Source organism: Bidens hawaiensis, unplaced genomic scaffold (assembly GCF_021521415.1).
Source record: "Bidens hawaiensis isolate Kalapana, Puna unplaced genomic scaffold, B.hawaiensis_p1.1 tig00030757_1, whole genome shotgun sequence".
NCBI classification, from domain to species: Eukaryota; Viridiplantae; Streptophyta; class Magnoliopsida; order Asterales; family Asteraceae; genus Bidens; species Bidens hawaiensis.
In genome coordinates this window covers 90430-107050 of record NW_027495129.1, presented here as the reverse complement: position 1 = coordinate 107050, position 16621 = coordinate 90430, and the positions used below count along the sequence as shown (strand labels likewise).

The 16621-nt window shown below is 34.8% G+C and overlaps 1 protein-coding gene across 1 annotated transcript; it reads left to right on the top strand.

The window, feature by feature from the left end:
• Nucleotides 1–8575: 8575 nt before the first annotated feature.
• On the top strand, nucleotides 8576–15291 carry LOC143580889 (GDSL esterase/lipase At1g54790-like). The gene is made up of 5 exons (XM_077063804.1): nucleotides 8576–8808; nucleotides 8878–9078; nucleotides 9273–9439; nucleotides 9536–9806; nucleotides 15021–15291. The coding sequence occupies exons 1-5, from the start codon at nucleotides 8586–8588 to the stop codon at nucleotides 15287–15289; spliced, it is 1131 nt and encodes a 376-aa protein (XP_076919919.1). The 5' UTR covers nucleotides 8576–8585; the 3' UTR covers nucleotides 15290–15291.
• Nucleotides 15292–16621: the final 1330 nt, after the last annotated feature.

Genomic DNA, 16621 nt, shown 5'->3' with positions numbered 1-16621 from the left:
CAACACGAGCCTCCTCACCCTGGGTCTTCCCCAAGTAATATATTTGACTTGATCACGGTTTAACAAAACATGATTACGTAACACGAGCCTCCTCACCCGAGTCTTCTTCAAGTAATATATTTGACTTGGTCACAGTCTCACGAAATGGCAAGCCTCCTCACCCCAACTCATGAGACACGAAGTCAAGGACTCAAGTAATATATTTGACCCGCCTTAACATAAACATGCAGCACGGGCCTCCTCACCCCGGGTCTTCTCCGAGTAATATATTTGCCCCGGTCGCAGTTTATCAACACATACACATCCATATACACACTAATAGACATCTTAATCGATTAATCAATCAAGCAATATCATCACGTGCAATCCATAAATAATGGATAATCTGGGAATTAATACTATGCCTAACAATACCCTCAAGCCTAGACCATAAGTAATATATATAACCTTAAGGAGTATATAACCATAACGAGTCTAAAATATCCTAAGGAATAGAATATAATTCACACATGGCTTCATAAATGTACAAATACGAATAAGACTATGCAATACCATCCAAATAGCTTAAACGAGTAAAATCAGGTAAAATTGTAATAGGGTGTGTATGCTAGCCAAAAACATACAAAGGTAAAAAGGGGTATCATGAACTCACCTGACACAAGTCACACAGGTACCAATGAGCTAGAGAATCTCTTAGCAGTCCCACAAATTAGTCGGGTTGCACACAACAATTACTAACTAACCCGAACCGACTCGCTTATTCTACGGGACATCCTAACATAATTTAATTTGACCCGAAACCTCACCCATGATAATATCATTTACATCAGCCTCTGAGGCCTTTAATTTACCAACACTACCATAAAATAAAACCGGGGACAAAAGGGTTTACAAACTACACCCGGTTTAGGTTAATTGTGTCGAATTTGCGCGTTATCACGCCGTTTAAGCAATTACCAACCAAATCAGGCCCGTTTAGATAAAATAAGGTATTATTACAGCCAATGAGTCCCCACGGCACTACACAAGCTGAACGTGTCGGCAATCCCCTTGTACAACGCACGAATTACCGTTTAAGCGAGTATTCGCGCTCTACCGAACCGTTTGAGCAATCACAAACCAATTCAGCCCCGTTTTATTAAAATTTTATGTTTCAACAGCCCGTTAATCATATTAACAATACACAAACTTATTTGGTTGATAATCACCTCAAACAACACGCGAAACACAACAATTAACAATTTAAACGACCGCAATCCTAGTTTCCGAACTATTAACGATTAACCCATCAAATCAAATCCATTGGCCAAGATATTTTAGTATGAAGTATGTGACATACATAGGGAGCTATTAGAACAAAAACCTTGGTCAAAACAGCCCCGAAAGTAACTAAATTGGGTAGCCACGATTTTAACCAAAACCGAAAGAATCGATCAATAACGTGTCTAATATGCGGATTTTATCATGCAAAGATGTATTTTATTACATAGCAAAAACATAGAAATAAATTATTAAATTTTTACCAGAGTTGTATAAATGTCTTAGGTTTCTAAATATATTTTTATTACATTATTCCAGTGCATACAAAAATAATAAAAATTCATCCAACACAGAAAGGTACGTGCAACTATTTTAGTGCGCAACAAAAGGGTTTTATTTGTTTAAATATTAATACCAAACCAAATTAAATGATTACAATTGGGTTGAAATCCTAACTCAAAATGTTAAGTTTCGGAAGTGGAACAAACCAATTTGGACATGTCATAAAAGAGTTATGATGTCGGGAAGATAGACTAGAGTTTGACTCCCCGCATCAGCTTTGACACATGTTTTTATAAAATCTTAAAAACCATTCAAATCTCATCCAAAAAATTACAAATTATACCTTTCTAGAAACTAGACTCAAAGTAGAATATTATGCAAACAAGAATCGATAAAAACAAATCAATTATCATTGATTAACAGACCAAACAATAAACGAATACGAATTTATCAGCAAACTGTTATCATCAAAACTCAAACCCTAACATGTTTATGACAACTCTAGGGTTCAATAAATGGTTTAATGGTGAAAAAGCCATTCCTTGATGTAGTACTAACCTGGAATTAGACAAATGAGGGTTGATTATGGCTGGAACAACAACAAAAAAAATCTATATGATGGAACTAGAGAGGGCCGATCGCGACCAGGGGGTATGGGGCGGCTTAGGTTAATTATTTTCCAAAAATTTACATTCTGGCCCTCTACTTGAAAAATGTGATAACTTGAATCAAAAGATAATTAAATGGGTTTTTAAAAAGTACTAGGACTTGGAAAATTTAATCCCGATTAACATATAAACTCTACAACGTGCATACCGTTAAACGAAAATTAGTGCGTGCTACAAACTAATCTAGTCCTTTAGGTTATAAGAGGTGCTGTCTTGAGCAAAAGGATGAATAAATGGACTTTTACGACTACTACAAGGCTCTAAATTAGAAAGATAAAACCCCGCCTTTTAAACAAACTTTTATAAACGATCGAGCCGATTAACGAAATTTTCGGACGTTACACATCACATTGTGATGTCATTTTTTTATTTTCTTTTTATAATTAAATTAAACAAATAAAAACTCTTTAAATTAAATAAATTAAAATAAATTAAAATTAAAATTAAAAAAAGAAGAAATACCAAAAAATATATAACAAAGCAAACCCATAAAAATCCTAGGTTGTAAAATTCGCGCATTTTTTTGTACTCGTCGTTCTTCCAATAATGCAGCTTCTACGTTAAACCCATTTGAGACGAGGAATTCGTAGTCTCGTCCCATTTTCTGCAATTCAAATAGATTGGCAAGCTGTTCATTGGTTTCGTTGCTATGTTGGAAGGTAGCGGTACCTTCCACGTTTTGGGTTTCGAAACGACCAAACATATCATTTAGTCGGTCCAGTTATTCATTGCTCTCCACATTGGCTCGTGTCGACGACGAACCCTCCACATTTTTTCCATACTTTTTTCTTCTCTTCGGGGGGGTGAGCCAACTCTTGTACGTCGTCGTCCCCTAAATTAATCGCGACATTCTCATCTTCGTCAACGAGGTTGAGGTCACGAGCATCCGTGGGTGTTGCGGGTGTGCTAGGATTTGTCGAAGACGAGGTGTTCGACCGTTTTGCTGCTCGTAATGATTCCTCGGATCACCGAGCCACTAGAATGGTGGGTGCTCCGTTCCATTTCAGGCAAACCAGAAGTTTCTCCCATGAAATTAAACATTAAACGCCTTCCCTTGCCACCCTTCCGGTTATCCTTGAGTTTGAAAGTCGGTTAACGCTTGAGAGCGTCGTTTTTCCTGCTACGCCAACCGGGTCCCTTCAATTGGTTGTATATCCGAGCATATTTTTGGCATTCTTGGTTTACGACCTTCCAATAGGCTTGAACCGCTTCTTTACCCCGGTTTTCAACCGGTTTGCCCGTTATCTCGAGCCACACTTCAAATACTTTCTTCCAAAATATTGTGGCGGCTTGGTAGTTTGCTAAAATTAAAATTATTTTCACAATTAATATTAATTATAAATAAATACCAAGTAAAGTTAAATAAATACTTAATATTAATAACTTACAAACGTTGGGATTCTCTGAAATGGCGATCCAAGCTCAAGTGAAAGCTACTTCCTCCTCCATCCACTCTAAGTACTCACATGGCGACACCAGCTACCCCGGTTCCTTCTTTTTGTGTCTACGGGCCGTCTTTCAGGTTGAACTGGATGCCCACGATGAATGAGTCTCCGGACCGTCTCCGACTCTGGCTATGGTTGGCTAGACACGAACACCTGCATTGGGTTTTGGTAGCTGAGGAAATTGGCATACATGTTTCGGGTCGGGAAAAGGAAATGGATAGTTATGGTCAGTTGGTTTCCGGTGTTTGGGAAGTTGGTTTGTTGGTTTTGCAGAGTAGGTTGTTGGCCGGAACTGAGCCATGGAAAGTTTAGGCTTGGTGGATTCGGTTGGTTTTGCGGAGCATGGTATTACTTAAAAAGGGGGAATTGATGGTTCAGGCTGTTTCTAGGATTCATTTTTGTATATTTTTTTAAAGAAGAGATGTGATATTTTGTATGAAAGATTGGAATTGTTGGAGAAGAAGATGGTGTGTGTGGGGGGGGGGGGGGATCAAGAGAAAACTCATTTTTAGAGAGAAAACTTAAAAACTTCTAAAGAATTATTTTTAATTAAAAATAAAAAAATATTTTCAAATTTCTGTTTTTGTCATTATTCTTATATTTTCTTCCCCTTTACTCGAAAAAAATTAAAAATAAATAAATAAATAAATAAAATTAAAAAAAACCGCTGTAATGCACATACGTATTACTGTGCGATACCGTTGTATTACACATGCGTATTACTATGTATTTTTAAGTTAAATAGTGTTTAATTGCATATATTCAATATTTATGTTTGTATATGTGTAGTAGTGTTGTATTATATGCAAAAAAATAATAATTATAAAATAAAAGTCGATGTAGTGCACATGTGCGTTGATGTTGTATTACACATACGTACTAATGTATATTCGGTGTGCATATTAGTCTTATATTGTATATATACAATATTGTTGTATCAAATATGTGCAATATTGTTGTATTCTATGCAATACAATACCTTTGCATATATGCAATGTACACATGTGCACTACACCGACGAGGTTACCGAAAAGTTTTTTTTTTTTTGAACCAATAACAATGTATAAGAATAATGGAAAAAAAAGAAACATCAAAATAGTTTTAAAAAAAAAGTTAAAATAGTTTTTTATGAGTTTTTAAGTTTTCTCTCTAAGAGGAGTTTTCACTTGATTCCACCCATATATATATTGGTGTTTGACCATTCAACGATCCAATTAAATAAAATAATAATTTTTAGCAGGGGTAGCCTCCGCTACCCCTCAACTTTTCGTCGATAGTGTAAAAAATTATCTTTTGGGCAGGTTTTCATATTTCGTTACCCCTGGAAAAAATATGATGTTACCTCTATTTGTTTAAAGCTCAACCAATTTAAAAATTCAACCAAAGAAAAACTCAACCAAAGTTTAAATCCCAAACCAATTAAAACCCATTAACCATTTTCAAAAATAATACTCGTTGTTTGGAAATTGGAAACTAACCAGACATCAAACAGCGTTGCACCAAACACCACCACTCGACACCATTTTGAGGTTGAAGTTTTTAATATGGTTTTGGATAAGCAAATTCAAGAACATGAAAATAGATTCAGTGGAGTCTCAACTAATTTGTTAGAAAATATGTTTGGTTTAAATCTTTGCAATTCATTTTCTAAGTTTGATGTATCTAAGATAGTGTCATTTTATGAGATGCGTCCAAATGATTTTAGTATGAAGAAAGATGGTGTAACACCCTACCAATTTTCATATCAATTTTGAAAATTTAGAAAGATGAGAGACCAGTTAGTCATTTAGCTAAAGATATATAGAAGTGACACGTGTCCGATAACTCATCACCATGAAATGACACATGTCACATAGTGGCAACACAAAAAGAGACATGTCAACGCATAACAACTCGTACCCTCACAAACTGACACGTGGCTAGTGACTAATCAATGTGAATGCCACATGTCACCACCTTATGACATGACTCATCATCAAGAATGATGCATGTCACATGGTGGTGAGTGACGGTCCGACCAGGGATGGCTATAAATAGTGAGCATGGGCACCTCATTTTGTGGCATTCTAAACACCAAACCACTGCCACCTTCTCAAAGTTCGTGTCACCGAGTTAGAGTCCTGACGCCTCTCTAGAGTTCGACGCTCCATACCTTGACACCATATGTATAGTCGAAGTACTGCTCGTTTGTCCTTAAGGGTATGTTTGGTTGGAGGTAATGGAATGAAGGGGGAATGGAATGGACAAGGGAAGGAAATGGATCATTACCATTCCTTTGTCTCCATTGGTTAACCTATGGGAATGAAAAAATATAGGAATGAAATAGAAATAAAAAAAACACTCCTATCTAAAAATATATTTTTTTACAAAAAAAAAAAAGAAAAAAAAAAGAAAAAACACGCAATGGCGATGGTGGTGGTAGCTCCGGTGACGAAAATGGTGGCGTCGATGGCGAAGGTAGTGGTGGGCGGTGGTTGTGGTGGTGGTGGTGGGTGGCGGTGGTCAAGCGGTGGTAACATTGGTAGTGATGGCGATGGTAGGGCGGCGACGACGGTGGTGGCGGTGGTGGTGGCGGTGGTGGTGACGAAGGTGGTGGCAACGACGATAGTGTCGGTCAGGTGGTGGCAGCAATGATAGTGGTGGTGGTCATTGTTAGGTGGTGGTGGTGGTGAAAAAGTATGGTGAAGGAGGAATGGAATGAAAAAAAAAGAAGGGGGTGGGAAGGAATGATTTTGATGGAATGGGATTTCATGTGTAATGAATGATTCCATTCCATTGAGCAACCAAACACCACTTTTTCCATTCCCACGTAATGAATCATTCCATTCCCATTATCATTCCTGCATACCAAACGCTACCTAAGTGTTATATCCATTTTAAGGTAAGAGTTATGTTTAAGATATTTGAATACATAGTTTAGATCCTAGTCGAGGGTATAGCCTACACCTTGAAAAGTTTATAGATATATTTAAGCTTTATATATATATATATAAATGCTTACAAAAATAGACGTTCCTTTATTATTAAGAAACATAAAGTTTTACATACAAAGGTTATTGTTAATTAACGTTCTTCTAAAGGAAGATACGCTAATTTGTTTCATAAAAGATGCCTATAAATAATTAAACAGAAAAACATGACGGGCATGTAGTAACTAGAAGGGTTACAACACCGGTAGTTAAGTCTCTTGTCTAAGAAAAGTAATTCGTATAAATCTCAATCAACCGCGGGACCCGTTTGCTTTCCTGGAGAGCTTGATGAGAACGTTCAAACCTATTAGGCCAAAGCATGCTACACCAAACGTCATACAAACCAAAAAGGCTTTAAGTAAACAAAGTAATCATTTTAAATAAATAATGTTTATTTTAAAAGAGGAAACATAGTAGTTTTATAAACGCAGTTTCTTCTAAAGGACGTGAAATTTAAATGATTTCTTCTATTGGAAGAAACGTTAATATCAAAATGTATTATTTTATAGACTAAAGGTCTAAAGTAATATTTTAATAAGAAAATATTCTATCAAGGTTTAAAGCTATTTAACCAGACTGAAGGTCTGAAGCTAGATCATTTGATCAAGATAAATTATTAAACTATTATTCTCGAACTATAGGTCCGAGATAATCGTTCATCAAATACAGAGAAGTTGTTAATTGAGCAACTCATCAAAAGGCGAATACGCTCCCAACTCTTTTTAAATATTTAATCGAGTCATTTCAATGTGTCAAAGTTTACATGGGATTATAGATTCCTAAAGTCACTGGCTCTCGGGCTAGATATACGTGTATCTGGATCCATTCATATGTGGTCAGAGGGTAGGCATGCCCCGCCACGCTTAGCATCTTCCCTGCTCATTGAGCCGGTCTATGTGCCTAAATTTATTTATTATCGTGTTTCTATACATCAAGGGCAGCTATGAGGCAAGGCTAGGTGGTCGACGGATCCCGGCCTAACAACCCGATAGGCCTGAAGTTTTATTTTTTTTATTATATATATCTTTAAAAAAACATGTATTTTTAATGTTTAAACTCAATTACTCAACTAATTTAAGGGTCCTTTTTTTCGCCTTTGGCCTAAAAAATTTTCACAATTCTCAGAGACGGCCCTAGTTTACATTGTGTGTAATATGGTAAAAAAAAAAATTTTCAATGTTACCCCTAAAATTGATGTCTAGATCAGCCACTGCCCTCTTATCACTAAAAATTATAAATAATTGAGTAAACTCTTTTTTTTAACTAAACCAAAGACGAAATATGAATAATCAAATATATATTATATTAATTTTTTTAATAAGAATAAAAATTTGTTCAAATGATACTGTCCGATTCGGTTTTATACGGTTTGAAATTTATACAACCGTAAATTAAACCATTCATTACGGTCTAAAATTTTTGAAATAGCCCGAAAGTTGATTATAAAAACCAATCATAAAGATAAACCAAAGATTGATGTAAACGATTTTATGATTAAACCAAACCATAAAGACCATACACGTATGGAACTATGGAAGAGAATAAGGCATTGATGAAATAAAGAAATGATAATGCACTGATGTTAATTTTGGAAAATTCAATAATAATAATAATAATTCAAAATATATTTTTTAATAATAACGAAGTACAAAGCTATTTAACCAGTAAACACAGAAATTAGATTACAATCAATTGAAGGATACATCATACAAGTCATTAGAAGCTTAACAACCAATGACATGACTTGAACGCACCCTACCAAAAAGTCCCAGGATTTGTTGACAACATAACAGAATTACCCTTGACTACTTAACTAACAAGGGCAGCTTAGTAATTTCTGACATCAGTAGTGACCTCAAAGCAAACGTCGCTTACAAACAACAGCCTCCCAAGTAACACTCCTTCAAATACAGAGACCAATCCATGCCTGTTAGTTGCTGCCACCACCCCCTACCCCAGATATGAAACACCATCTTATTCTGCTCATCATCTTCTTCATACCATATGTAACCAATGCCATTGAATTCAATTACCCAGCTGTTTTCAACTTTGGAGACTCCAATTCCGACACTGGCGACTTGGTCGCTGGTGTCGGTGACCATCTCGAACCTCCCAATGGTCAGACTTATTTCAAGGGACCGTCTGGGAGGTTCTGTGATGGTCGCCTTATCTTAGATTTCTTAAGTAAGTAGTTTTTCTTTTCTTTTTTGGTATTAAATGCTCGTATATGAAAATATACCGTTACCTTCGCAGTGGATGCGATGGACTTGCCTTTCTTAAGCGCGTACTTGGAAGCTCTGGGTCTCCCAAATTTCCGTAAAGGGTGCAATTTCGCGGCCGCAGGATCTACTATAATGCCGCCAGGTCTAAACTTCGTAAGCCCTTTCTCGTTTGGGGTTCAAGTGGCTCAGTTTTTTCGATTCAAGTCGCGCGTTCTTCAGTTGCAAGCTAAGTGTATGTCATAATATACCCGCATTGTTTAAATATACTTACGGCATTACCCTTTTATTAAAAGGACTGCAACAGGTACCGAACAAAGGGCCCTAGGTTACATGGGTCCTTATTAATTTTTTTGTAGCCCTGGGCCCTTTGATCCATACAGTTGCGTTTTTATTGACTTACACGATATTTGACTATGTTTGTGACAGCGAGAAGGTTCAACAAGTACTTGCCTGATGAGGATTACTTTAGCAAGGCGCTATACATGTTCGATATAGGCCAAAATGATCTTGCTGGTGCATTTTACTCGAAAACTTATGACCAAGTAGTCGCTTCAATTCCACTGGTTTTAGCCGAATTTGAAACCCGAATCAAGGTTTGTATTTAGTTTTTTTATGGCTGAAGTTTACTAGAGTAGACACATTTATCTAGATAATGAATATGTTGTAACAAGATTCTTAGAACCTTTCAGATGTTATATGATGATGGTGCTAGAAACTTTTGGATCCACAACGCAGGGCCGCTTGGGTGCTTGCCGCAAAACATTGCAAAGTTTGGGACGGATCCCGCAAAGCTTGATGCCCTAGGTTGCGTGTCTTTGCACAACCAAGCGGTTAATCTTTTCAACATACAACTACACGCACTTGTTGCAAAGTTGCAGGCCCAGTTTTCTGATGCCAATGTAACTCGTGTTGATGTCTTCGCAATAAAATCTAATCTCATCGCGAATTACTCAAAATACGGTTAGTATTATACCTGTTTTCGGTTTCACCTTTGCTCTATCATAACTACATGAAATTTAGTATGTTGATGACACAACCCTTAACTAACCATTATTTAAAAACTTAAGGTTGCATATATATAAGTCATGAAAACCAAACTTTAGCAAGGGACACTTGAATATATTAATGTTTTGATTGTGCGTGCTTAATGTTTGGTTACCTTAGAAACATGTATCTTCTAAATTCTAATGTATTAAAACTTGGCTTCTTAAAATTCCAAATACGTACGTCCAAATTAAAGGCATAATTAAATATGGCAAGTTCTTCACAATGCTATTGAAACATTGTTGTCAAAACATAAGCACCAAAAAAATGCATGTCTCGCGTATAATAATTATCCATTTATACATAGATTTTAGTTAGATATGAGTTTAGAGTCATGAAACTTCTTCACCATCCTTTAAGATGGCCCATGAAGAGGTAGGTCCCAGCAGAGCCCAGTTGGACCCGCAAGACTCACCTCAAAGAGGGACGTCTGCGCAGTTGGACCCGTAATACTCGAGGGACGTCTGCACAAAGACCAACTGGATCCGCAGGACCCACCACGCTCAGAGAGATGACGACCTTACGTGCAGTACGCAAGCTGGTCCCGCAGGAAAAGCCTCCCAATGGTGACGTACCCCGCCTGTTCCCGCAGCTGCGGATACTAGCCATCAGGGAAGGCTACCCGCACTAATAGCAAGGCTACACGCACAAGGCACTAACTCAAATAATTCAGTTGTCACCTGAAGAAGGAATGAGCAAGCCGGGAATACTCCCGCCCAAATGAGCCAGTCCGTACGCTCCTGGAGGATCTTTTGTACTATATCTGCCAAGGTATGGACAAAAGATCTGACCAAAGCAGCGACAGCTCACTGACAACAGTACGACGAGCAGCACGCTCTAGTACTTAATGTCACTATCAGCCGCTGCCTACTCACCAACCCTTGTCGTGACACGTACATATCCTGCAATTGGTGGAAAAGGAATAGTACACAGCCGGCCATGTCACTATCAGCCGCTACCTACCCACCAACCACTAGCATGGCACGTTCGTAGCCCACAGTTGGTAGAAAAGGAATATTATACAGCTGGCTGTACCTTCTTGGACACCTACCTTCGGCTATAAATACTCCAACACCTTGGAACGGTATGATTATCTTATATCTTATCTGCTCTAGCTATTTCTCTGATTATACACTTATATTCAGAGCAATCTAGTCTGATTCTCACGCCGGAGGGTGGTCACAAGGAGGTACCCCCCCCCCTTCTCAATGACGAGCTCACGGTGTCTGTTTTGCAGGTCATCAGAAGAATAATCATCTTTGCCGGACCTAACCCTCGTGGGAAATATCTGTTTAACCCCCAGATTATCCGTAATCTACCGGGGTCACCTAGTGTTTCTTCAGCCCACCATCCACAAGAACATACCATATATTTTTGTTAAAGATGGAACCCGCAATGAGTTGGAATTTTATCGGTATCCTTAAGTGATATCACATCCTTTGATCCTTACACCACGCGCGACATGTGTCGTTAGGATGACTTCTTGCTACTAACAATTTAGAAGTTTTAGGCTCACAATCGATAAGAGATTTATAGTCTTGGACTAGGATTGCAATCTTGAAGAAGTTAATCACATAAAATTTTGTTATTAGAAAAAAAAAGCATATTTTTTATTATTAATTATTATTATATATAGTTTTGAACTCATTATTAAATTATTTGGAAAAAGAAAAGTCTCACCATGTGAGTAGAGAATTATGCTAAGCTGGAAAACAAATATTGGAAGTCACACGTGAATTGTGAAGGTGCGAACAAAACAAATGAAAAAAAGACAAACATGTGATAGGATTTAGATTTTCTAGATGATGAGACATGGCTGGTATGGAAGATTATAGAACTTATTTTTTTACTTGTATTTAAATAAAGTCAGAATGCTTTTTAATTCTCATTTTTCTTTATTTATACTAACTAGGATAATAACCCGTATTACACACAGTGGAAAACATATCAAGAAACAATATAAAATGTAAAAAACATATTCAATCAACACAAATATTTTTGACATAAGTTTTTTACCAGCAGATATTACAAAAGATGTTAAACTATGTCTATAACATAAAAAGAAAATACTTTATAAATAAATAATTCAGTAAACAAGGAATAATATAACATAAATGAACCATTATACCTGAAAAAAATAAAAAAACACATTAGTAACAGATTTTGTAATATTATTTGAAAACTAAGCTTACAAATACATGCCAGATTTAAACTTATATTTTCACCCGTGTAGAGTTTTCGTTCACAAACCTTTTGAAACAAAAAATGTAAGTTATAGATTAGGCGAAGAATCTGGTTACAAACGATGGGGAGCGTTATGATTTTTGAACGAAGCATGTGCCTTTTAAAACATAAACAATGAAAAATTTAAACCTAGTAAATTTAATAAGTTTTTTTAATTCTAACAATAATTAGAATAATTAATATCATAATTACATTAATAAGTTACAAAATTATAAAAGTCAATACCATTGATTAAAATTTATGGTGAATATATTGAAATTAGATTTATGGAACGTTGATGACATGGAAGTCTATGTGGACAATCTAGGTGAAGGACATGTGGACAAAATTATGTTGTTTTAATATATTAGTTAGATTAGATATTCGTTAAATCAATTACTACTGTTTGACTAATATTATACCAAATAAAGGAATGTTTTAAATATAATAAACTAATATTTTAATTATTATAACAGTTAGGTTCCTATTCATATATAATAAGATTTTCAAATTTTAAATTGATATGTCATAAAACTAAATTAATATTAGTGAAACTTGGAAAAAGGCGTATTAGGAACAAAAAATCACAATATATAAACATAATTTTAAGTAACAAACATATTAAAAATCATATTGATTAACCGATAATTTAAAAAAATCATACCTTTAAACCCTAAATAGATTAAAACATAAATCGATTAATAGGAATATTAAAATATCAAATCTATTAATCGCTAGTATAAAACATCATGCAGTTAAACCTAAATCTAATAACAGTGAATCAAGTTGATGTTGTTCTTTACAAAAATCGATTAAATACTAAAACATAAATCATACTTGATAATTGCAAACGATGAACATATTTGATGTTGTTTGGATTATGAAACCGACGAATCATGAAGAATCGGTTATAGATGAGGCGAAGAATCTGGTTACAAACGATGGAGAGCGTTATGATTTTTGAACGAAGCATGTGCCTTTTAAAGAAGAAACGATCAACAATTTAAACCTAGTAAATTTAATAAGTTTTATAATTCTAACAATGATTAGAATAATTAATATCATAATTACATTAATAAGTTATAAAAATATAAAAGTCAATACCATTGATTAAAATTTTATTGTGAATATGTGGAAAATAGATTTATGAAAGGTTGATGACATGGAAGCCTATATGGACAACTTAGGTGAAGGACATGTGGACAAAATTGTGTTGCTTTAATATATTAGTTAGATTAGAATAGATGTTGTTCTTCACAAAAATCGATTAAACACTAAAATATAAATCATGCCTGATAATTGCAAACGATGAACATATTTGATGTTGTTTGGATTATGAAAACGACAAATCATGAAGAACAGGTTATAGATGAGGCGAAGAATCTGGTTACAAACGATGGGGAGCGTTATGATTTTTGAACGAAGCATGTGCCTTTTAAAGAAGAAACGATCAACAATTTAAACCTAGTAAATTTAATAAGTTTTATAATTCTAACAATAATTAAAATAATTAATATCATAATTACAACAATAAGTTACAAAAATATAAAAGTCAATACCATTGATTAAAATTATATTGTGAATATGTGGAAAATAGATTTATGGAAGGTTGATGACATGGAAGTCTATGTGGACAACTTAGGAGAAGGACATGTGGACAAAATTGTGTTGCTTTAATATATTAGTTAGATAAATAGATTTAATTATAGAATTAATTGAAATTCTTATTTTAATTTAGTGGATTAAAAATAATTATGAATATGTAGAAATTATTGATATGGAAATGTGATTATATGGAATCCTATGTGAATAGGCTAGAATAAGAACATGTGGAGAGAATCATCTTGTTTAAAAATATTAGTAAAGATATCATGATTGCTTTTAAAAGGATATAAACTAACCGTAACAATTTATTACATTTTAGGTTAATGTCAATTAAGTTTTATCATTTTATTATTATTTGTAGTGGGTTAAATTATTAAAACTTTATAATCATATTTATAGTTTTATAATATTAATAGCTTTCCCGTTAATGATACTAACCAAGTTTTAAAATGTTTCAATTAAGTCACTCAGCTTTATGTTTTATTTAAATTATAAGTTTTCACATGCTTTTTAGTAATTTTCTACTTTTTCTTTCAATTAAGAAAACTTTTTTTTTATATAATATTGATTTGGACCGGTGACATGGATTTATGCATATATTTTTCTTTATTTTTATAATAATTAACATGTTTTTTTAATTTTTTATATATAATTACGTATATTGGAAATCCCGACCCAACATATTCTCTTCCATTTCATTCTTGACACAAAAAAAATCTGATGATGGATCGATTTGAAGGTTTAGTAGCCTAACTTGGACAATAAAGACATGAATGGCGTAATTGAAACAACTTTATGATTGGTTTTCGAAACAAAAACGAAAATATTAAATATCTCTAGTTAAATTAAATTGTTGGTGTCAGTTATCTTGGGCAAATGGGGGCAGCTGGGCCACATTTTAGATAATTCAAGTCGTCTTTTATTTATTCCACCTCACGCATTTCCAACTGCCGTGCGACTGCTGCTACCGTGTCGGGGACAATGATGATGCTAGTCGTTTAAAATCTAAATTAAATGGCTCATCTCAATCTAATATTTCCATGCTAGTATATTTTCTTGGGTGTAACATGCAATAACTCAGGAAAAAAAGTATGTTTTTAAATTGAAGTGTTTTGATGAGTCATTCGGCGGACATCTTATTCAGAAAATTCAAGAATATTTAAGTTGTGAAAATGGTGCTCGAAGAATGCCCAAAGATTTTCGTTTTTAGATTGCATATCTCCTAACTCGTAACAAAGTTTATTGGGGTTTCTCTTTGATCAAAAAGAGATAAGATATATGATCACATATTTGCATTTGCAGGTTTTGAACAGCCGATCACAGCTTGTTGCGGGTATGGAGGTCCGCCATTGAACTACAACAGTCAGTTGAGCTGTGGGCAAGTGAAAACCATAAATGGTAGTTCCATCACAACCACAGTATGCAATGATACAACTGAATATGTGAACTGGGATGGAATCCATTACACTGAGGCTGCAAATCAGCATGTTGCTTCTCAAATACTCACCGGGAAGTTCTCTGATCCACCGTTTGCTGACAAGATGCCGTTTCTTCTTAATCTTAAGTTCTAACCAGACCTAATATATGTACTTCATTCGTTCAGTTTCTAGTGAACACTAGAGACGACAATATTTTTATCTATGACTCCTGTTTCTATCCAAAATTGAGCCTGTTGGAAATCAGGGGTGAATCACTTTTACAGAGAGAGACAATAAAACGAGAGCATCGAGTTTCTTTTAACACACACTTGCTCATTACATCGATGCATCCAAACGACATGACGTTATGTTTATACCTATGTACTTATGCAATAGAAACATGATTAATAAAATCAATCAATTTATTATTACAATAATAACAAAAATAAAACGATTCAAGAAGTTATTAACAAATAACCAACAAACCTACCTCCGTCAACAACTGTAAACTGATCTCGTTTCTCAGCCGTCTCTTCCTTAGTTTTGAAGTTGGATTCCCTTTAGCTTGTGGGCCCCCAGGATCAGGAAGACCGTCAATGGCTGCAGCCAACCGTTTAGCACTACTATAAATAGCTTCATTATACTTCTCGTCTGTAGCCAACACTACAAGTAATACACGCGTAGTAAATTAGATAAATGTTTGATTTTTAAGATATATTTTATTACTATACAACAGCAACAAGAACAGTATCACCAACGGCTTTGATGAATTCAGGACCTCAGTACCACCATTGTCACACCCCAACCTACGACGGAATATGTCAGGGCGCGATCGATTGCAAAATAGCTCATAAGACACTATTAAATAAATGTCAATATCTAATTATTTTATTAGCATAAAATCAAAGTACACTTTACAAATATTCAAAACAAATACAACAATTTTATAACTTAAACAATCGTCTTTATTGCGTTGATGACCTAAGGCATAATTTCTACAATCTTCAAACTTCAAACAATCAAATAAGCTACCTGTAACATGCGTAAAAATATGGTTTTGTTAACATAAAGTTGAGTGAGCAAGACACAAGTTTAAATAATATATAATAATGAAAATACAATTCATATGTGGATGCGGTATCACTTCAATTAAATAAACAATAGACTAAACAGATAATGTGTCTTTTGGCCATGACACTAGTTCGGTCAATGGTTACTCAGACGGCGTATGATCATACTAAATGAGGATGAGGATGAGGTGGCCCAATTGCCAAACAATAAATAAATAAACACATAGACAAGTAGCACATAATCAATCAATTGAGCAATACACGTAATCGCATAATAATAGAATTGTTGTTGAGGACTCGTTTAACATAAACATTTTAATATAGTGGTACGCATGTTACCCCGAAAATAAAATATGAAAAAAAAGGGTGTGATTACTCACCTTAAAAAGTAAGCGAGAAAAGATAGAAGAATATT